General features: G+C 29.8%; 1 protein-coding gene across 5 annotated transcripts in view; it reads left to right on the top strand.

Moving 5' to 3' along the window:
- LOC113383219 (serine/threonine-protein kinase MARK2-like) overlaps nucleotides 1-24,786 on the top strand; it is a 121,323-nt gene that overhangs the window by 63,864 nt on the left and 32,673 nt on the right. For 4 of the 5 annotated variants that reach the window (XM_026621468.1, XM_026621471.1, XM_026621467.1 and 1 more), the window contains exon 2: nucleotides 481-1,156. Coding sequence is in view for 1 of the 5 variants with exons in the window: in XM_026621472.1 (XP_026477257.1) it covers nucleotides 1,016-1,156 (141 nt within the window). In the remaining 4 variants the exon portion in view is untranslated. Of the gene's footprint in view, nucleotides 1-480; nucleotides 1,157-13,387; nucleotides 13,522-24,786 lie in introns of those variants that run through there. The other variant, XM_026621470.1, reaches the window with a different exon arrangement.

A 24,786-nucleotide genomic window follows, 5' to 3' on the forward strand; every position in this document is an offset into this window, starting at 1 on the left:
GAATATTTTATATTCCATCATCATGTTATTTATTTAGAAATATAATTTTCTTTCATTCATTTTCAAACTATAAAATATTTCATATTTACCTTATATTTCTGAAAATAGTAAGACAAATGGTTTTCTACAGATGTCGATAAAGCCTACTTAAATTTTCATGGCGACTTCAGCGTTTCTTTGCTTTTGTACCGGATTTAGAATATTCTTCTTTTTACGATTTATCGTATGATAATAATAATCGACACATATATAAATTCCTAGTTTTTTCTAGGGCTATTTTTGTATTATCGGAAATACACTTAGTGTCATTTGTAAGTATTCTTTGGCTATATTTAGCAGTGTGATAAATGATATTGATTTTGCCCATGAATAAGAAATAAGGGTTAGTTTGCAATTCGTTTTTTCCATCTCTTACTTATTATTGGAAGTAAAATTAGAATATAATTGTATTAAATTAATTTAGTTTTTCTTTTTTTTCAGATCCACGCGCTTCTAAATCGCCACACCAACAAATAATTACTCATTTAACATTTATACCTAATGTTCGTTCACGCGAAAAACATTTTTGAATTTTTTGAACGTCTGTGATCTCATTGTTATTGCTATTTTATTTTTATATAAATTATATTTATAATGTCTTATTAATCTAAAAGCTTTACTTTATATATTATATTTTAAAATTCAAAAATAAACTTTGCTAAAAAAATCATGTGACTGAAATCTACATTAGTATAGCGGGATTACAATTACTTATAAATAGCGATTAAGAAGATAGCTTAAGCATCATTGCCAATATTATTGTATAGAATTTATAAGTGATCATTTCAATCATTGTCCCCTCTGCAAAAGAACTTACAAAATAGTGTTTTCACTAGAAATTATGTATCGAAAACGGTAATTTGGAAATATCGTTACTAAAGCGGGAAAATCTCTGAAGATTTTTTGAAGGGGTTAATAATTTTTGAAAAAATTTAAATCCCTTTGTTGGTGGATTTCGCACATTACTGGTGCGTGGATGGCCACTATGTCAACGACAATGAGAACTACCCTGCAAACCGTACCAGAGAGCTTGCCGGCTGATCATGTCACCTCAACAGGGACCCCCAGAGAGGCCACGCCCCAGAAGCCAAGGGTCACAGTTAAAGTCAGCCCAAAGGTAAGGGAATCATTATATATTATCATTTTTTTTCTGATATTTTGTGCCATATTGGAAGAATCATTGTGGAGGCTTTGGTATTAAAAAAAAGTTTAGTAAAGCCTAGTATTTATTAATTCATGTTTTAAATTTTGAATCCATGCTTTTATTTATACCTCTATGCCAAAGCCATCACAATTTGATAAGTGGTTATCCATTAATTATTTGATCTATACAAAAAATATTTTGGATTGAATTTTGTTGGCTCGTTCAATTTTGGGTATATAAATGCTCAAATGAATTGTCCATGTAATTTAAAATAAATATTTTATTTACTTTGAACCTTTTAGAATATGGGGAGGAAATTTTGACGGCTCAAAGTTTGTTTTTTTCTTATAATTTCGAACGTGTCGGGCTTCTCTATATTGCATTTTGCTATATAATTCTAACCATTTTCATTCTTTTCAAGTAAATTTGTATCAAAATTTTTAAAATAAGATTTGGAAGAGAAATACGTTATAATGTGGTATATATTTTTTCTTTTTTATTTATATACGAAATTTACTTGTATATACTTTTGCCTTTAAATTTTCTTTATATGCTTTTAATGAACCTTCTGCTCAATATGATTCTCCAATAATTAATTTTTGGATTATGAAAGAAGGCCTTTTCAGACAAATAAATCAAATTAAGTTCTTTAAGGGAAGTACTTAAGTAGGGTATATGGGTATTACCTATCATTCAATCCAAAAATTGATGAAAAAATTACGTTTTTTTAGGCTGTTGCAGTGGTGTTACACCTTTATATAATTTGATAAAAAAATCTTTTTATTTATATACGATATTCACTTTTATATACTTTTACATTTAAATTTTTCTTATATGCTTTTACCTGATGAACCTTCTGTTCAATATAATTCTCCAATAATTTTTCTTCAAAACTATACATTTTTGGGTTAATACATATGTGTACTTAAAATTACACAATAATGTTTTTATATTACTGTACTTCTATCAAATTAATCAAGTAATTAATGGATATACTTTATTATTCTATTATATTTAAATGTTTCATAAATATAATTGTATGTCCAAAATGTTATTGAATTTTATAGGAAATTCTTACGATAAATTTTGCAAAAACAAAAAAAATCAAGTAGCGTTTCATTTACTTGGCTAAGATTTATCATAAGTTTTTCCTAGTTTTGTCACATTGTGTTTTGTTTTCGCTTATTGCTGAAGGCATTATGTAAATTCAAATTACAAATTCTAATAAATGTACGATGGATTTGAAAAAAAATTAAACACGTTTCTGTGGCACACCTTCCATAGTGTTATTTCAAGACATGGTCCAATGATTTGATGAATTCATACGTTACATAATAAATAAATGAGCTGCACTGCTAATTACTTGGATCCATGATATATTTTTAGTCCTATACAAAAATGTTTTTAAATTTTTTTCACTGGGTGTATGTGTGCATTATCATGTTTTTGTAATCCCAAAAATAACGAAGCCAATCTATGTACAATTTTCAATGAAATTTAATATTCGTATCTTGGAAACCTATACCGACGTTTGTAAATATTTAACGCGCCGTTTCCTCCATAGCCGGGCATATAAATTGCAAATGAGTGAATAATATATATTTTCCATCGTAGCAACAGGCATATTTTCTCTCTGAAGGTATATTTTCCTGAAATTACATACACATGGTACTATATACAGTGAGATGGCATAATTTCCTGGTTTTTGATAACGAGGGACAGATGTATATCTATCTGATGGGTTTTGGTAAAAACAAAACCAGATCAGGATTATATTTTTTTCAAAAAAAATGTTTGCTTGATATAGACTTTAATTATAGTTTTTGGTAGCTTATATAGGCTTCTGTGGGTGAAAAAGATCAATTGTGAATAAAATATTACTGGCAATTTGCGTTGCTTTTTTTAGGCTTAGATATTTTGGCTTGGCTCAGTACCGCCTGGGTAATGCCGACTAAAATCTCCGCTATTAGGCATTACTTCATGGGGGAAGGATCTAGAATATTATGATTCTCTTTTTTAATTATACTTTCTTCCTAATTAGTGCAATTCGCTCTTCTTCTTTCTTTGTAAAGCAAGTCAATGAGGACTTCATTTTGGGCAGTGAAATTTGTGACTCTTACAAGTGTAGAAAACTTTATCTCATATTTCTTTTACCTCTTCAATACACTGTTGCAGCACAGATTATTTTTATATTTTCCTCGGTAACAACATGATTATTTCCCTTAGAGAGTATATTTTCTTGAAATTACATACATAGAGTACATAACATACGGCCAGATCATAATTTCCTGGTTTCAACAACGATAATCAAAAAGCGATTGTGCGCTCTGTGGCAATATGCAATAAATGTAATTACATTTGAAGCTTTGATATTTCATAGTTGATATATAGCTGGTCAATATTTTCATAATGTAAATGGTACATTTTTAAAACAAATTGGTGAATATTATTGATCATTTGCACCTCATGCAAAATTCCTAGGTAATTTCTACTACTATACTTAGATGTTATTTTATTTTATTTAAAATTTGATTTTTTACCATGCTCTATTTTATTTTAAACTTACAATATTTAGAGCAAATTATATTTTCTTCTATTGTTCGTCTTGTTCCTATTACATATATTACTACAGCAAAATATTATGTCCGTTACAAATCTGATATTTACGTTAAGTGTTACTTCTTGTAGCAAGTACAACATGTTAATGACTTCAACATATGCGACTTTTTATTGCGAACGCAAGGCGAACTGGAAATTGCAATCGTTTGAAGTCAAACGGAAGACCAGTCGGAATCATTGGAATGTCACCAAATCGTCAGCAATTTTTGATTGAATGGTGAAATTCAGTGCGTGTACATCATTATTCTTTGCGGCAAGAATTGCTCGTTGACTTAACCAAGCATAATTCTGATAATTCTCACTAATGTCATTACTCGAATTTTTAATTACGGTGCGTGAAGTTCTAGCACCTTGCATTAAGGCACGATGCCATGCACAATTAATTTTCTTACCTATAAACCTTGCGGAGCCCGAGACCTTTCCAACGAATGCAAAATTGTCGAAATCGGTTCGTGCGTTCTGGAGTTCTTTCGTCAGGAAGGAAAACTCGACTTATTTTTATATAATAGCAGGCGACCGACCTACACTACACCCTTCCTGTTGGCCAATTCTGGACGCTTGAAGCAGGCGATCGACCAGAAGCGTCCAGAATTGGCCAACAGGAAGGGTGTAGTGTTCCACCAGGACAACGCCAGACAACACACTTCGTTGATGACTCGTCAGAAGCTACGGGAGCTCGGATGGAAGGTTTTATCGCATCCATCATATTGCCCGGACATAGCGCCAAGTGATTACCACCTGTTCCTGTCTTATATATTACTGGCAATTGGCGTTGCTTGTTTTACTCCTTATAAAAAAAAATTATTTACATAAAATGTACAGAATATACTCTACATCACGAATTTGAATTAATAATAACAAGACTATTAGAAGCTATCCTTTATTACATTTTGTGAACCCCTAAATTTTTTTGAGGTTGACCTTGGACCTGGGGGTCTGTAAGGAAAACTATGGGAATCACTGCTCTATGTTATAAACTATTGCATTGTATACAAGTATATTATTTCAAGACGTTTTCTAAATATATATATTTATGTCACATTTCAATTAGAACTTAAAGAAAAAGTTTGTATAGCCATTATTATCGGTGCAGAAACGCCCAGGTAAATGATGTTAACTTTCACTTCAAATAATATTGTACATCCCATCATATGTAATTGATTTCTATTGAAAATTTCTAATACTTGATGACATAGATAAAAATCTTAATATGAAATATGAATTTATAAATACTCAGAACCAATATAAAAATTGAAATCGAAAATTGAAATAATAAGATCCAAAAAAAATATCTATCTGATGCATCTCTATCTAATTTGATTTGAAATAGACAGGTATGATTCATTTCAAATTTTTAAAAACTAAAATATATTAGTAAAATGTATAGAATATTTTTATTGATTTCTGTAACCCCTAATTCGTATTGATATTATCAAATTAGTTAGTTAAACCACTGTTACATTTTTGCATTTAGTAACGTGGCTTTTCAAAAACCTTTTCAGAATTTCAGTTTTCATTCAAAAATATCATATTATTTGGAAAACTAAGCATTTTTACAATATAGCATTCTGTACATTTTTATTTACACAAATAAATTTTATTTCTATTTAATTTATGTGAATTAATTTCTCATTTACATTATTCCTCATTGTTTCAACAACTATCTGATCATTGTTTTCCAATTCTATATATTCCTTATTGTTAGTTATTGATTTCATATGCACATATAATTTTAAAAATTAGTTTCTCGTGCTAAATGTTTGATTATGTATTTTAAACCGGATTTTTAACGAGTTCGCTTTTTTTGCCTTGACCTTAAGGTGAAATGTTAAGAACGTCATGCATTTAATGATGTACTTGACATCGAATGATATTTTAATTAGAGAGCATTAATTTTGATAAGATTGATCGAAATTTGATCTGACATTATGGAGGACAAATGGTAATAGATAATTACATTTTGGCTAATGACCTGCAGGTTGTTGCAAACAAATCAAATCAAAACAAATTGAATATTTATATTGATCCATCATATGAATAAGTGACCTAATTTTAGTGTTCAGCTACATTCCAGAAATGCTTTATTATTATTTTTTGTTTTACCATATAATTTTAAATAGTTTGATTGGATATCTTCCAAATTTACTAAAAAAATATAATTTTTAATAAGAATGAAAAGAAGTTATCATATCAGTATAACTTCTTTTTTAAATAAAAAAGAAAATTCATTTATTAGTTAAAAAATAAGTTTCTATATAACAGATGGATATGAGATGATTAAATACTTAAACGTAGCAGAGTTCTAATTGGGGTTTTTTTAAGTTCTTTTGGAAGATTATTTGATTAAGGAGAAATACTTTGGAAAGCTGATTAACTGGGATACAAAATAGTCTCTGTAACAATACCCAGTAAACACCGGGCGGCGGTAGCAACCTGAAAACCACATAGATTCCACATGGATGTCACAGCGCTGGAGGTAGGCTAGTGGATTTCAGGTTGCTACCGCCGCTCAAATCATACGGTGTTTACTCAGTATTTATATCATAACGATCATCAATAATATTTATTTCAAATCGTCAATTACATATCAATATATTTCATGGAAACAATTATGAGTCATTCATTTTGGTTTTTTCCTAACATGAAATTTTCATTCATTTTGCTGCTCGTGACAAAATTGTTTTCCTTGAATATATTTACAAATTAAATGAGGATCATTCGAAAATAATACTTTGGACAATAACTGTTATCGTTTTTATTAGACAATAGTAAACAAATCGTTTTGCACGAGTATAATAGTCAATTTGAATGGATGGTGGACAGAATCTGAAGTTATTGGAGCCATAATTTTAGAAATATGACTATGATATTTATATGATTTATGAAATCAATGAAGGTTGGAGAAATCTTTTGAAAGAAATTTTGTTTTTCTCCGTGATTCAGTTTTCCTGGATTTTGATTGACTATGAAAACAAGAATTATTCAATCTAACTAACCTCTTCTCTACCTCTGGGTTTCTGTCTTGGATTTTAAATAAAAAAATATAGTCACCTGTTAAAGTATATCACAAATAGCAAGGTCAACCATTGTTCTTGCCTTCAACTGACAAATATGTTTTTATATTAATAAAGAGATTATTAGAGAGTTAATATAGGAGTTTAAAAATGTATCTTTTTCTAATAGTTTCATTTGCCATTTTCAATCCTTGTCTAGATTTGCAAGTGACTCCTGACATGTTTCGCTCGTCTTGTCGTATTATTCAATAATTAATTTAACCTTACCAATGTACAATTGTCATGCCTTGATGATTTGATAGAGATGTTCCACTTAGTGGACTCTTTGTTAGATGCACAATATTATTTACTCAGTGTCTATTTTTTGCACATCACATGTATAAATAGACATATTTGGTAAATATTATCTGTTGCAAAATATTAATTTTGTGACGTCGAAATTTCTAAACAAATAAATATGGTAGAGTACATGAGAATTATACTTACACACAAACACACACACACATATATATCCATTATAAATCACAGTTTAACAAACAAATCATAAATTCAAACAGCGTTATCTAAAATTCTATAAATAAGTGTAATTTGGTTTTTGAGCACCTTGAAAGCACGATTTGGTCTCCATGTGCCTCTATTTCATTGACTTATTCACCTTTATATTTTTTATCAATTGTTTTCTTAATTAATCCTGCTTTTATTTGTCTAATTCACCTGATTTTATTTTCATTGGCCAAAGTTTTCTTGAACGTCATGATTTATATGAAGTTTTGTTACCGTGTTACGCTATAAATTAATATATTTGATTTATAGAAATGTTTTGTAGGAAAAATTTCTTGCTAATGCATTTTCCCGTAAGCACTTTGGTAGATTACGAATATAAATCAAGTTTGCAATATATACGTATGTGAAATGAATAAGAGGATAAAGAAAAATACCTTATATTTCCATTTTCTTTTATGAAAGAATAGCTATTTGAGTGATGGCAATAACAAAATTATATAAGTAATATTAATTAAAGTTATAAATTGAATGAATGTGTGTATGTGAGTCAAAACTTGACTTCTTCTCAAAAATTTAGAACACGTTTGATGAAACTCGAAAAGGTATTGGTATTGCAAAGCCAAAGTTCTGCTGATTTGTTCGCCTAGTGGTTGAAGAACTAGAAAACAAATATTTTTCTCTGATTTCAGAGAAAACTCGTAGGAATTATTCATAAATTATTAAAGTAAGTAAGTCTTCAAAATCAATTTACTTCCGAAGTAGACATTTTCTCCCACGGCTATCCAGTATTGCTTTGAAATAAAATATTACTTCTCTTCTGTAAGCTGTATGCAAATCTTCATTCGATATCTGTACCAAGAAGCATGCAAAGTAGTCCCTGGCGAAAAGTTCTTGATGTTTGCTTTTGCAAGAAAATGCTTTGATCATCGAGTGCAAATATATTCGAATTGATTTCTTTCAGATAGATGTTATCATATTTAGTCTGTCTCATCGACATAGTTAATATAGAGAAATATTCTTTGTTATTCTATTTAATTTTGAAGACATGTTTTCGAATTTCTAGCAGGTACGTGGAAGAATGCCAGAAATATAAATATTTAATTTGATTTCTTTGGGAATGGAGCGATTTATTTTTAGTCACTCTATTTTGTTTTAATTTTGTACGAACGTCTGTGAAAGAACTATTTGGATGAATAGATCGATGAATATTATAAACATTGGTAAAGTTTGTTATATTTTTTGTTATTGGAAATAAAAATTGAGTTAATCTAAAGCTGAAATTTAAGCTGTTTACTTTTTTAGTTAAGAATTAAGTTGTTAATTTTAACCAAACCGCCTGTCTCGTCTTTAATTTATTTATTGATGCAGTAAATTCGGGTAAAGGCTATTTTCACTTGGAAACATATTGCTATCTATATTTTTACGTCAAAACCATCATCACTACTGCTTGATATCACGAGGAGCGTCAAATCTGGAGGCTCTGAAGTCCATGGATCCAATAATTAGGCCATATCAAAGCCTATTTTTTATATTTTACAGGTTTTATCAGATTTTTATTTTTATGAGCAGATCATGGTTGGAACGTTGTCTAGCATCCATGGGTTCAATAAGCATCTTGACCAGCTTGATATCAAGCAGTAGTGGTATCAGGTTTTTACTAAAGATTATAAATCTCATATAGGATATGCAGTGAAAATAGTCTTAGGGATCATTACTGACATCAACATTAGAACTATATCTAATCTAGAAAAAAAATGACAACTACTAAGTTGCCTTCTAAAAACACTAGCTTAAGGAATATACTGCAAACTCATAGATCTTAATATTATAAATCTATATATTATATTATCGACTATGATTTCAATGGTTTATTATATTATCTATAGTATATGATGTAATATTTGAGTATCAATTAAGACTCGAGTCTATCAATATTCTCAGAATAAATTAGTAACCTTGTATACACAGTAATTCAATACATCAGTCAAACAATTCTTCTTCCACCCAAAGTAGAACGGCAAATTATTATTTGTTACTAAGTGTTTACCACAATTGGTTTTCCACTAAGGAATACGATGAATTTCATTTTTATTAAATTGTTTTCTTCTATTGTATATGGTTATAGCAGTAAATCGTACTGTTTAATACATTTAATGTCTGTAGTTCTATTAATTCACCATCATTACACATTTGTTATGGTGACTGGTATCGCCTTGACCTCTTAAACGAGCGATTTATATGAATTATTAAGGCAAATTTATTGGAATTTGCAATTATAAATGATTAGATGGAGTATGGAAACTAATGTGAGGATTTATTTTTGTAAAATTTTTGTTACTACAAATATAACTGTTTGTATTATTTCAATTTTATAGCTTCCTCACATCTGAAACTTTTATATTATAAATACTTTAATAACGAGCAGAATAATAAAATTTTATACCGTCTAGCACCCACCGACTCTATATAAGCTCAATGTGACTCGGAGGTTATTTTTTAAAATTACATACAATCCATTCTTTTATTTCCCAAACCAGTCATTTTATTTTTTATTTGATTAAGGATATTCTGAACCCGCATTATATTCAATTTGTGCACCAAGGCCATGAGATTATATATTTCTCTAAATATAATTACTGGAATAAAAAAAGACTCTGTCATAATTATGTAACAAAGTGCAAACGAATGTCAAATAATTATTAGCCAGTCATGCTTTTGGAATAAGTGATCATTTATTACTGATCAAATAAGAAAATTTACGAAAAATATAAACATTTTGCTTTTAGCAATTATAAATTTACGGAGTTAAAAATAGTAATAAATTTGAAATTTATATCAAGTTTATTGTATATTCAAAGTGGCATAACCAAATATGTTTGGACAAGGTAATAATAAGTCGTGCAGATGTTTTGAAATGCAAATTATTGGTAATTTTCCTTCAGGAAATTGTGTTACCAGGGAATAATGAACCAGAATACCAGAATTCAAAATCAATGTACTCGAAGATTAGATTGTGAAGTATCCAATTAAATTATCCGAGTATTGAATTTTTTCAATTCTATTTTAAAATGGGAAGATTCTTTATAGCGCATTCGATTTTATTTTATTTTAATATGGCAATTGGAAAGATATCTTTATCCAATACTCCTTATTCGGCTTCGAGTTTTTATATTTCTTTGATAGGATAATTGGAAAGATTTCTTCACAATCCACATTTTTGCAGTTCCTTAATTTTCCTAAAATAAATATCAGATGATTTTGTTTATTTGAATAATATTGTAAACCACATTTATTGTTCAAGTCCAATTAAAGTCAGTTAAATCTGTACTCCTTTGAAGCGACTTTTCATATTTATTATAGTAGCAAAATTTATGTATCAGGAGTTTAGCAACATAACTCAAAACTTGGGTCCAAAATGTACATTTTTAATAAAAAATAAGAGATTTTTTATGTTTTCCATAATAGTGAAAATTTATATGACGAAAAACTTAATGAAAAACATGTTCACGTAGAATATTATTAGGAACACGTTAAGAGACTTTTCATATTATCATGGGGGCTCATAATAACAAAAAATCTATAATATTGTCAAGAGCTTTATGTTGTTAGAGAAGTACTTAATGAAAAAACGCTCTAGTGGAAATAATGGTGTACGTGTTAAGAGATTTTTTACATTATCACAAACATTCACCACCAGGAGGGCTTATGATAAGAAAAATCTATAATAATGTCTAGAGTTTTATGGCGCCTTATGAAGGATCTTTTTTTAATAATTAACATAAACATCGTTTTATTATTTTGCTACGATTTAACAACATCATATGAATACATACAAGTGAAAACAATAATAATAATAAATAACTAAAATAAAATAAAATAAATATATGACTAGATAAATAATGATAAAATAATAATATCAGATTAAAGCCATTGAATAATACACTTAAAAAAAATCTACTCAAGTAGACCATGTACTTAACTGGTCAAAACATACTACTGCAATCTTTTGGCGAGTTTTTTTTTAAGTCTTGCTTTTTGATATATGTAAAAGGGGTTGCAATAATTTGTTTGAATGGTTTTCAATTTTGTGGTTATGAGTAAAGCTCTTGTCCTTGATAACTTCTCTTATATATGGTATATTCAGATCCTGGGTATAGTTGTATAGTAGTTTGTCATATCAAGGAGCATCGCATACTTTTTCGAGGAACAAAGTATTTAAAATAAAGATGTATCCATATACGATATATTTTTTTATATAAAAACCATCCAACGAGCACTGCCAAAAATATTACGAGTCATAGTGGACGCGCCCTGGTATGTCTCTAACTACACAATTCACCAAGAGCTAAACATCAAAGAGAGGTTATCAAAGAGAGAAGTCACCAAAAGAGCAAATACCATCCAAATACACTAATAGAAGATTTGTAAAAATAAGTTCCAATCAGGAGACTCAAAAGAAAGTGGCCGCAAGATTTAATAAATTGGGAAGATCCTCAATAGAGGAAATTCTAAACGGCATAACCAATAGCAAATAGCCTCATTGCACCAAAGGTTCAGCTTGGTTATGAGAAATAATGAAAAAAAGAGTGCGCGTAAGGTTCACACGCGATTGAAGTAAAACTTATTTGCTACTGTACAAGATGTCATTTAAGTAAAAATAAATATGTCATATAACAATTTTGAATAATGTTTATTAGTAATATGGCAACACTCGTGATGCACATATTTATTAGTGTCAACCATTATACACATTTATATAATGATAAATTATATATTTATAATAACATTAAAAATATGTATAATATTCAAAACCAATAATGTAATTAAAGTCATACTTCAAATATGACATGATCGGTTTGTCATTGTAATTAGCATTTAGGATCTGAACCTTCATTAGAGAATTGAAGTAATTGCTGATTAATAAATTTTATAATATTCGTTCACACAGTGAATTATGTTAAACAACGCCTAAACAAATATTGTTTTCGCAACTTCACTCATCATGTAATTGTGTTTGAAGAACTTCGTGTAATTAAAATTAACATACATTCATTGATTGCTTGTATTTTTTTTTACTTTTTTGCTGGCGATATAATCTCATTCTTTGAACAGCTGTAATATCTGTTTTGCCTAAAAAATATTTTTCATTTCAATAACTTCAAAGATTTATAGAAACTACAAATAATATAGAAATAATTTCTAATCAATAAACTTACGTTTAGTACACGGCACAAATGTTCAATTTGTTTTATTATTTTCAAGGAACGGGGTACAATATTCTTCTGATTCAGGCACTTTTCCTACGATTCTTCTGATTCAGGCTGATTCATTAAATCAAGATTTGTCCTACGATGTAACTTTATAATGTTCATTTATCTATGCCGATTTCCTTGTTGACATCAGTACGCATACAACGTTGAGCCTGATACGCATACAACGTTGATGCCGGTACGCATACAACAACAGATTTCTATTCACATACACGACGACTAATTACGATCGACCCATATTGAAATGATTTCATCGAGAGCGAATGACGTGCAGTTCTGGCGTAACGCATTTCCGTTGCATTTGTACGGATGTAAACTAGGGTGTAAACCCTAGTCGCGCCCAAAATAAGTTTTACTTCAAAATACATATCAATATATCTTTTTCAAAAATTCGCCATGGGCGCACCATCTAACACCCACGTCCCATTACAATGGCAGTATTGGCAGTAGATTCAATCGAACCGCAGCGGAGACCCGTAGTCTGCAAAGCGGCGTTTCTGCATATTTCATCCGTCCTTGATAGACACGTTCTCATGTGATAGACGATCATCGGGCACTCTTTCAGTGCATGGTATCTCGGTTCTTTGGAACGAATATATTTCCAATTATTATATTACATTAGTTTGTGGCCATTTTTCGAATGTGTTAGTGCGCGTGTGAGTAATCTATCTTGCGACGTGTTTACATGCATACGCGCGAGGCCGGGCGACACCAACGTGGGGACCCTCTACGAGCTCTCGGCATAGTTCAGTCTAACGCGACTATACTCCGCAGTCATACATACAACGGAAGAATTGAATCTTGTGCATTATTTTATTATATGTTTATATATCTTAAATTGTGATCTCTACAACTAGCATCAGTTTCGTCCTCGAGTGATACAGTGTTTTTTACAAGTGCAGTGTTGATATATTTCAGTGCCAGGTTCTAGGTATAATCTTAAATTGGATTTGTATTTTTAAAGCCAATATATTGGATTAAGTTTGCTATTTTCAAGTGATTCATATTTTGACGTAAAACTCGATGCTGTCGTACCTTGTTCTTGTCAAGTGGAACACGCAGAAGCCACGTTTTCACAAACGTTTTCCTGTCAGCTCGTATCATGTAATCGATGAAGCAAAGGGAAAGTTAATGCGGTGAAATTATCGGATAGATTTTCTTTTAGAGATAGGGAAAACTGCTTCCTTGTTCTCTATATTCTGCCAACTTTCTTATTCTCAAGTAGTAATAGTAATAAGATTTATAAATCAACTGTACACTTAACAACTTAATCTTTATATAAAAATGAATGTATGTCTGTTTGAACTGTATGGCCTCAAGAACTACACATACGTGAAACTAATCCTCCGTGAAAATTTGGAAAACTGTTAGATATATAGTTAATGGTAAGGGTTGTCTACTCCGAGGAAATTTTATTTTTATAAAAAGGCAACCCTAAATTTTCAGCTTCTTACCACAAACCTCTATTTTGTATCATTTATTATATTGATTACATAATTTTTCACCTTGATTTCTGTCAGTGAACGTTTTTGACTCAACTACGATTGAGATTCTTCGAGCTTTTGAAAAACCTCAAATTTATATTCAAAAAATATCACCAAGGGCTGTCTAACTCTAAAATTGATTGAGAAGACAAATAATATCATTATTCGGACGTCTTTACGTTTTATTATATTGGCCATGAAGGTGACAAACTTCAGGGCATTAAGCTTTACACGGAATGGTTGCTACCCCTGGTAGAGGGAGTAGCGGAGTGTTTTAATTGAACTAGTTGTTCACTTCAAAAAGTAAAGTCTGCTTAACAACATGTAAATAACCAATAAAAATAAATATATCTTCTTTCATTATAACTTAGTAACAAATCAGTGATTGTAATTAGAACTGCAATAAATACATAATATACAAACAAATTAGTGTTCAATACAGTCCACAGCTACAAGGGTTAAATTATAACCCAACAACCTGAATTATCGAAGGAGAGTTTTAATAAATTCTATAACTACGTAACTTAACACTAATCATACCAAGACTTAATATATACCTAATTCTACCATAGCGGGTCAAATGACCCGACTCTATGTTTCATGCTTGAATGTATGAAATATGGATGTTAGGAAGAAAATAAAAATAAAAATTAAATTTATTATAATTAAACAAAATAGTATGTTGAGCATTTCTATTACAGAAGCAAAAATAAAAGATTTTAATTCATAGTTGTATTCATAATTGTGCATTTTCCGCAAACATATTTTTTACATTTAGAGCAAATTTTGTTGGTTTCATTTTCTTTACAGTATTCTGTTTGACATCTCATACGTTTATAAGCATCTGTAGTAGACTTAGGCAACGATACTTTCGTATGTTTCTTATTTTGGTTGTTCACGGACTTTTCGAAAATCGGCGCCAAGTTCTTCTGCTAGCTTGAGTAAAAAAGTCGCGAAATATTTTCTTCTGTCGTTTGCTTGTACAAAATCCAGACATTTATGCCAGCTAAATCAAGGATATTGAAAAAAAACTTGGAGAGGCCATCTGCAAGACTTGGCTTTTGTAGTAAATTTCCTCGCCATTTGATCGGTCATGTCTACACCAAATTTGGTTTTATTGTAATATGAAACAGTTTATCATTGTTTTCTACTTTAACGAATTTATGTTTAGAACTAAGTAAAAGTACTTTGTTTGTTGGATTACTTTTATAGATCGTAAGAGTATAATTATCTGTTGTAAAAATTTTCGATGAAAATTGTTCCATATCATCTTTATTCTGCTTCGCAATTAGTGGTAATTCTCTTTTAGTTGACCGAATGATAAAAAAAAACCTGTATTACTATAGCTATCAAAATAAAATATAAGCTAGGTACTTATCAAGACTTTCAATTTCTGCCACTTTTTCTAACAATAAAAAGCTATTTTCAATCTAAAATTTGATATTTTCTTGAAATTATTCTGAGCTATTTTTGTTGAACTACTTTACGCAACAGTGTTTAGAAGAATGTGCAACTTACTGACTACAAATATGACTCGACAATCTCATAAACCAAAAAATTCTCTCCGGGTCAAATGACCCATTGTGGTAGATATCGGTATACAAGAACGATTACTCACAATAAACAAAACAAAACAAGAAAAAAATTTTGTTTATAACTTTACTTTAATTACTTAAAAAAAGTCATGAAATCAAATGTGCAAACGCAATGAAATTATACGTGCATTTTCAATGCAAAAGTTCAAAATGGGTCATTTGACCCGTTATGGTATGTTTAGTGTTAAATAACAATCATTTTACATTTTATTTTATCGGGTACAACTAGTTTTCTATAAAAATAGCAAAGTCTACTTATTTTTTTATATTATTATTAATACTTTATTTCTGTTGTTGTTATTTCTAGTAGTTTATGTTAATAAGTATGTAGATACTTCAATTCTTCTACAAGTCACACCTTAGCTATTTGCATGCATAATTTCTAAACGATTTTCTTATGAATCATCCTAGGAAGTTATTAGCTCTAATTCCATTCATAGTACTTGTATTTCTTAGACGACATTTGAACAACAATATTTTTCAAAGTACAAATCTTTGAACCTTATCTGTCAATACTCTTATCGTTTGTATTGACAAATTCCAAGTCCAGACAGAAGAAGTTTTAAATGGTTTTCATTCTTGTACACTTACTAATCTGTAAAAGATAGAGGTTATTTTATCGTAATGTAACATATTTGAGAAACAAAAATTATTGATAAAGGAATTTACGAAATGTCTTCTTACCAAATGTTTACATTTTTGATAGTTTGATTATTTGTGCTGTTAGAAAATTTATTTATTCTTATCAACATACAGGCGCTAAGGTATCCACATATAAAATTCATATCAAGTATTCTTCTGTTGCATCCTGTAACCTGACCATTCAGTACTGGCGCTTGTTATTTTCTCTATAATAGATAACTGTCTTTCAAATATTTAAAAAATAAAACCTTTCACGATATTTAACAATATAAAATCTTTCCATGGAAAATTCTATATGTATTTTTTATATAACGACACTTGAAAATGTTTATTTTGCGTTTATCTTGTTTGCTATAAGACGTCGGAAGCAATTCCACATCTCACCATTGGAAAAAATAATTGAGTGATTTTTTACATATATTTTCACAAGTAATAATTTTCTCCCTATAAAATAATATTATTTATTTTGTAGTTTTATTGTTGAGTTCTTAGAAACCATTATCATTGGAATACATAATTTAAAACTCTTTGGAGAGAAAGAATTGTTTATTGTGGATTTTTTCCACGAATTGAAGTAACATTTTATAAATATTTTATTATAGCATGCTAGAGTGTGCCTTGTTTTCCACAAAAACCGTAGAAATATAAATTTTATTCCTGTTTTTTAATGTGATATTACTACTTTTGCGGTGATGTATTTAAGCAGTATTTTGTAAATTGGGTGGATACATATTAAAAAGTTATTGTATTATTTTTATATTTATTGCAGATCTTATCTTCAAATTAAAATACCCTTTTTTAATAATATTATAGCATACTGAATGGCTTAGTTTCCCGCAGAATTCGTAAACGTATTAATTTCATATACAGGGTGTCTCAGAACTCATGAAAAACATAGAAAAATAATTTATTATGATTTTTTTATTATGAAACAATTAAGTATTTTATCATTTTACAATTCTGATCAAATGCATCAACTTTTGATGGAACTTGGCAAGACACTTTAGTGCATTTTTTATAAATAAGGGTCTTTCAAAGTTGACCAACTTTTAAAATTTCAAGTCTTAATTTGTTTAAACTTGGGACAATTGTGTCATTATTTTTGACTGTGGTCCTACAAATAATATTTAACATTACGGATCTAAAACTTAAATGAACAAAACTTATAAAATCTAACCACACTAACTTAAAAGCTCATAATGTTGCACTTAAAAGCTCATAATTTTCCAAACGATAGTTGTTGAAGTTGTTGGTTTGTTCAGTGAGTTCTGGGACATTCTGTATATACATATATATTTATTTTCAAGCCTAATATCAATTGTGACTTTTCATAGAAGAGTTATTTTCTAAATATTAATATCGTCACCGATATTTTGATAGCGCTTTAGTACTCAATCAATATTCGCGGAAGATGATTTCCTATCGTCTATCTATGACTAAAAACTGGTCAAACAAGTATTGTAATAATGTATAATTTTTACAAATAAAATTACATCACCTTTTTGCTTCTGACGATTATTGTTTGGAACCGACGTAACGGATTTTTGCTGTAAATTGAGTCCGAGGAATTCACTAGCGCGTCACTTGTTGAAACAATTGATGCCGTCATGAAGTTTAAAGTTATTTAAATTATGTGTAGGTGGATATAAATTGCAAAAATCTACATTACACTTGATTTGCGTTAAAATGCTTCCTTGTAGTACCCGCAAACCGACAAATCGTTTTTTGCAGTTTATGATCGACTTTTACTGTTGTTTTATAGATCTTATAAAAATAAGGTTTATTTTTAAATCTGGATGGAACTCTCAAAATTCGCTCATGTTTTCATATCAAACACGCCTTCGTCACTTTTATGTATCATAAAATATTTACATCAAAACACAAAGGCTCCGCGGGTGTGTGTGAATCATTAATTCGAAAAAGGAAGGAATCTACGCATTTAAGAATTGCTAAAAGGACTTTGAACGGAATATATAAGCATATGATATAGTTTGTGGTTTTCCATACCACATGAAAATATTTTCGTGTTATTTCTTTTTTAAACACCACTTAAAGTAAACACAATGTAAACTAAACGCTTAGGAATGTGTTGATTTCAAAACGGTATTTGCAGCTTGCAAAGATTGCAATCTTTATGGATGTCGAATTACCAGGGATTTATAATAGAAACATATTTTTTTATAAATTTTTATATGAATTTTACCATTCATTAGTCGTTTAATTACCCGTTCTATGATCAATTAATTATCTTAATTCTTATAAATCATTTAAGGAAGGAAGCTCTCATTGTGGAATGCGCACATGTTTCTAGTTAATTTATCGAAACAAAAGCTAAGTTGCTCGTTCTTGAAGTCTTCTGATAATACTACATCAGACTTACATATTTAAATTTAGCAGACACGTGCTTGAATGAATGATCTGCGTTTTATTGTATTTAAATTAGATTTATAAAGAATAATTAATTAATCATCTTCAAAATTAAATTTCCACGTGTATAATGTACCCAGACTGAATATGTATTATGTTATTGCAGTAATATTAATGTTATAATCTTACAGACCAGTTTATAAACAAGTAGTAGTCACGATTAAATTACAGAATAAAACGTATATAATTATTTGTTGCATTAAATTTCTAATTCATGTAACATGTGTTTATAAGTGCAATATAACTATTTGAAATTGCTGTAATAAGTTACCGAGAAAGTATTTTATAATTTCTCAGTTTCCTCTTTTTGTAGAATTAAAACTAAGGCACTCAAGGGATTTCATTCTGTAATGACACATTTGAAGTTTTAAGATTTCTTGCTACAAAATTAGATTGAATGTTATTAAAAACTATATCTCGCAAGATTTAATAGTATCTCGCTCCAGTTACGTTTTCCACTGAAAAATTAATTAAAAGTTTCATGCCACTTTTAACAACTTTATGCGAGTGAATCATCACAGTTAGAAAATTTATTACATACTTTTCAAATAAAATATTTTTATAAATTTTCTAGGCTTTTAGGTTAATCTTAAACGGTTTCAAGATAACACCGATGTTGTATTTTTATCTAGTAAAGCTTTTTTATGATAGTCTAGTTTCCTAGATCGTATCAATAAATAAATTCTGAGTTTATCTGCAAATAATTGGGTTAACTTTATATAATTTTCTCAAGTGGAGATCTTCAAGTAGACGAACGATGCACTTTCCAGACTTGTTGTTGTAATGCATCTATATTAAATTATATTTAACCTTCATGATGAAAGTTACAAATAGAGGATTAAAATTTTACGATGCTATCATCTGAAAATTATCGAAAAACATGCATTTGCTATTAAAATTTGGCAGTGTAGGTTGAATGACTCTATGTATAAACAAGTTAGACTTTTATCGCAATTTACATGCTCTTGGACTATAAATAAAATATGACACTTTGGCAACTCATTTGAGAAATAGATTAAAATGAATGAAAAATTTTGGTCAGAAAATTTAGAAATGAACATGAAAGTTCAGAGGTTCGCACATTTCATACGCCTTCTAGTTTAATACAGTTTCTTATAAAATAAAGCTAAATGTTGTATATAATATTCCTTAGTTGGACAATCGTCCATCGGCCTCGTTCGTCTCACGGAAATCTTTTACGCACAAAACGGTATTTATAATTAGAATCAAGAGTTCTATTTATTTATATACTTTACAATTTCAATATTGATCATAATATTTTCTCTAAGTGATATTGTAGATCAGCCTGCATATCTACGCACTTGAGCTATTTTTCTCACAGCATCCTAAATTGTTTTCGTATTCCACACTTCATGTTTTCTGTTATGGCACGTGTAAACAAATGCCTCTGTAGATTTCCGTGTCACATGGAAATCGATATTTACAATCTATAAATATATTTATTGATTTTTAACACCTATTATTGAAAGCAAACTGTTATTGTTTTCCGGGAGATATGTAGAGTTTTTGCTGATTAAATTTATTTTAGATATCGATTTTGTTAAATGGAACAGTTTCTTAAATGGAAATGTATTATAGATAATATTTAGAGATTGCCAGATTTTTGTACGCACTTTCTATATATTTAAAATAACTCGTTAAATTGTGGAGCTCTTATTGACAGTTTTCTGCCATCAGAATCGACGTCCATTCTAACGATTTTGCTAGCCAAGTGTACCAGGCTGAATCGAAAATTACTCATTGATCTCATTTAGCTCATTTTCTGCTGGAAGTATTTGTTAGAATCAAATTATAATGTTAAACCCTTTTGTATATTGTTAACAATTCTGTACAGTGTTTTATCTAACAAGAATGAATTGATTTGAAAAAATCTAAGTAAAATATATTTACAACTATTTATTTTATACCGGCAAATCCTCAAAATCGTAAATCTGCCACTTCTCCATGACTAGTATTCTCTATACTTCTCGTCAATTACAGTTAATCTTGAACTTGTTAATCAATATTGTCAATATTCTGGAATAATAAAATGGAAAAACTTTAACTATAATACCACACACCTGAAAATTGCCACTGGTATTTACATACATTGTTTTTTAAATGAGCTCCTCAATTTTCGGAATACCTTCCGGCTATGAGATTGCCAGTATTTTTTCTTCCATCTCAGCTTTTAATTCAAGCTGTCTATGATTATACGGAATGCTCGACATATCTCCTTAAAAACAAATCTGATGACAAATCTTAACTGCTCGGTGGAAATCGAGAAAATCTGCTTTCTCGGAAAAATCTCCAGACACATCTCATTAGAGGAGGAGTTGCACAATTTTGCTTGAATTGTTGCTGGGTGGACAGAAATTTTACTTTTTCTTTTGAACAGTTAACTGGGAATCTCTTTCTCCCTGGTTCAAAGATAAAAATGTTTATTTAAATAGGGGGAAGTCCCGCAACGCCGAACGGCACCTAACGCCGGACTCTCTATTTAACAAGTATTATTTAAGCTAGTATAAATCTTTTTATTTACGGACAGTAACCGTATTGATATTTCTTGTGATAATTGACGTAATTTATTCCAATTATTTAATTTTGTTCTATATGAGTGCTAACGGTCACTACATATCCCCAATTTTTGTATTTTCTAGTCAAAGAATGAAAATCTTATGATGAATGCTCCAACTGAGAGCATCGGTGTGGCTCAGCCAAAAGGGTGGATAAATAGTTATTTTTTTGCAATATCTAAGAATATTTGTCAATGTGCAGACATTCCAGAGTGTGGAGATGGCTACACACGTGTTCAATGCTGGTTATTTTGAAATGTCCGGTGCTAGGTGCCACTTTGTAAAATTTTGTTACCAAAGTTTGATTGATAGTATTAGTTATTTTTAACAAACGTTGCGTTTTTGTTAATTTAGTTTGATTTTTAACTTTGTTATCTAACATAAGTCATAATTTAATAAACATTTCGTAAAATATTTTTTGATTTATTTATGATTAACCTTAGGTGTCCGGTACTCGGGGACTTACCCCTACCACTTTGTCTATCAAAAATATATTTTCCGATGTCTTATTTCAAATTACAGCTACGTGATAATATTCACCAGGCTTCCTTTCCTGGTGACTTTATTTGTCGCCCGTTTCTTCGACGCAGAAGCGGTTCCTTTACCATTCCGCGCACGTGACCGCATTGTTTGCCGCACGGGATTAGATTCGCTAAAAAGACTTCAGAGTAGAATAAAATAACAACTATAGAACAAAACTAACCGCAGACTTCGTACAAGTCTCGTTTTGTTGTTGACATATTACCGATCGCTATCAGTTTCCACTTCAATGGACCTCTGTAATCAATAATAATATAAATTTTATCATTGTAGAATAATTGCGAAACTTCCTTATTAGGAATAACGGTGGTAATAGACATTGTCAAAGTGTTGAAAAATGCAGACTATAAAATATATTTTCGATCAATAATTATTTTTTAATCGCCTCATTTTATGACGCACATGGATATTTACATAGCTAATTGCTTTAGGTGATAGTCTGTTCATCATCTATGAAAGATAGTATTTATCTGTAATTTTTGCGGCGCGTGGATGTATTTATATGTTGATTACAAAATATTTACATTTTCAAAACACACTAATTATCTTCGATTTCATGACATTGTGATAACACCTGGAATTTGCCGTTATGAATCGGCGAGAAGAATTAGGCGATAAATATTTTGCATGAAATCATTTGAGCAAACTTACGTGTGGTATATATTTCTCATATTTATTTTCTCGTTGATATTATAAATTATCCCAAGGGTCCATTATCCAAAAGTTTTCGGTGTGTTAAATAATATGCTGAAAGCGTTTTTATCTCCCTTTCCGAAACAAATCAGGAACACTAAAACCGTTTACAAACTACGAATAAAACTTTTGTTCGGAAAAAGGTATTATAGGAGCTTATACAAGTTAGAGATACAAATTAAAAGTTTTTCAAAGGTCAAAGGATAACTAATACAATACGTCTATCAATTATTCTGAAGGTTTGATTACATCAATAGCGTCTTTTAAAGGTCAAGAGAGAGAATGATCAAAGAAATGTATTAAACGATTCATAATTAATTTATTTTGTGTCTACGAAAACTCTATGTGATTCAAACTTTTCAAGTATAAAATATGTTCTCTATATTGATTTTTCATTTTGTTTGATAAGAAATTCTATCTTCCTTTGTAAATTTGCTTTTGTGGCACATCTGTGCTTTTAACTTTTGGCAAAAGATGAGTTTTGTTCAAGTACAACGATTTTGGCATACTTTGTGATCTTTTTGTCATCGATAGGTGAAAAATACAACGGTGAAGTCACAAATTCAATACTTGTGTTTGTGACGTTTTAATTAGAATTCAGAACGCGATTCTATGACGATAAGTGTTGAAGTATTTTTAGAGCATAGTACGTATACATATATATATATGTTTTAAAAATTAATAATTGAAAATTTATATTTCTTACAATTTGATTTTTCAGTTGTCTAAGTGCAACTATAGTGATACTTTTGAACTTGTACAGTTAGGTTAATGAAAAAAAGAAAATATTTAATTTCTAATATACATTACATGTGTATTATTATTAATCCCTGGTGCATTTTTTTGCATTGATTTTAAATCTACGCTTTTGAAAATTCTGTTTTCCTTTGGTGCATATCTTGCAGATCGTTGACCCAACATCAGCCATAAAAGTGCATTACCAGGCACTTGTTACATAATTGCGCGCTCATAAACTCAGAAGAAATCAATAAGCTATGATAATTTCGTATATAAATCTCTGAAACAATCAACAACTTTATGATAAGAATTGTTATTTAATATTGTTAGGCATTATTATTGAATTACACCTAAGGCTAAAACTAGTGGTGCATGGGATTGTGCCTTAAGTCATATTTTTGGATCTTTCCGCGCTATGATTAAACATTCGTGGAATAAAAATAATAAGTAATTAATAAACATTGATTATTTATTAGGAACAATTGTTTAGGTAAAACGTTTTCTTGTCAATACCAATCATTCAAATTAGTTGGTCCATGCTCCACACACATCCATTTATTCTAAGGTATGCCAAAATGTTTTGAGACAAATATATTTTCTAATTTTATTAAGGCATTTTTGATCGCAACATAATTGACATGCAAAGTTTACTTCATCCGAAAATGTCACATCTGCTGAATTTCCTCTCGTACCTAAAGGGATAATTTTTACACCTGGAGTTGTTTGGACCTACTAACTTCTGATATTTATACTATTATTTGTTCGGTCTTTTCGCGTACAATTATATATCTATTACATCTGTTGGTCTATTTTCGTTTCAAGGAAGCATTTTGAAAATAATGGAGAGTCCATTACCACACGTAACGACTGCTGGACGAGCTACTTTATTTGTAGAAAATCTTCAGCAATCATCGCCCGTCACGTGTTGCATGTTCGTCTGCAATAAAGAAGTGAACTATTTTATTGCGCAATTGATGATCGTGCTCTCTGTTACATGTTCCGAGCTTTAATGGCATAAAATACAGTTTAAGATTGAGATTAATTCGTTTTGCACTTATTAATGTACAGTTTTGAAGGTAAAAATAGTGAAGGAACTTTGCTTAAAGTGGTTTCTCGAAGTTTGCCTCTTGTTCCAAGTTTTAATAATGATTTTATAAATTGTATGATGACTTACAAAATTGCAGTTTTTTTATTGTTGTGTAAAGAAAAAGTTGTGGTAAAGAAATTCTCCATTTTTTTAATTATGGATATCTGAATGTTTTAACAAATCGACAACTTGATTAGTTTTTCATCAACATCCTTGATACAAAGTTGTATGGCAGGAGTTTTTTTAACAGTCTGTTAATATATTGTATTGTAATGTATTGAAAGAATTCATTTACGGACAAACATTATCGTATGCAGAATATAGAATACAAAGTAGCATTATTTTGAGACCTTATATACTTGGAAAATCTTAAAACTGTCTGTGAGACGAGAAAAAGACCACTTCTTTCGAGCC

This window comes from Ctenocephalides felis, unplaced genomic scaffold, assembly GCF_003426905.1.
Source record: "Ctenocephalides felis isolate EL2017-DRISC unplaced genomic scaffold, ASM342690v1 CF-g0.4_SCAFFOLD_03570, whole genome shotgun sequence".
NCBI lineage: Eukaryota > Metazoa > Arthropoda > Insecta > Siphonaptera > Pulicidae > Ctenocephalides > Ctenocephalides felis.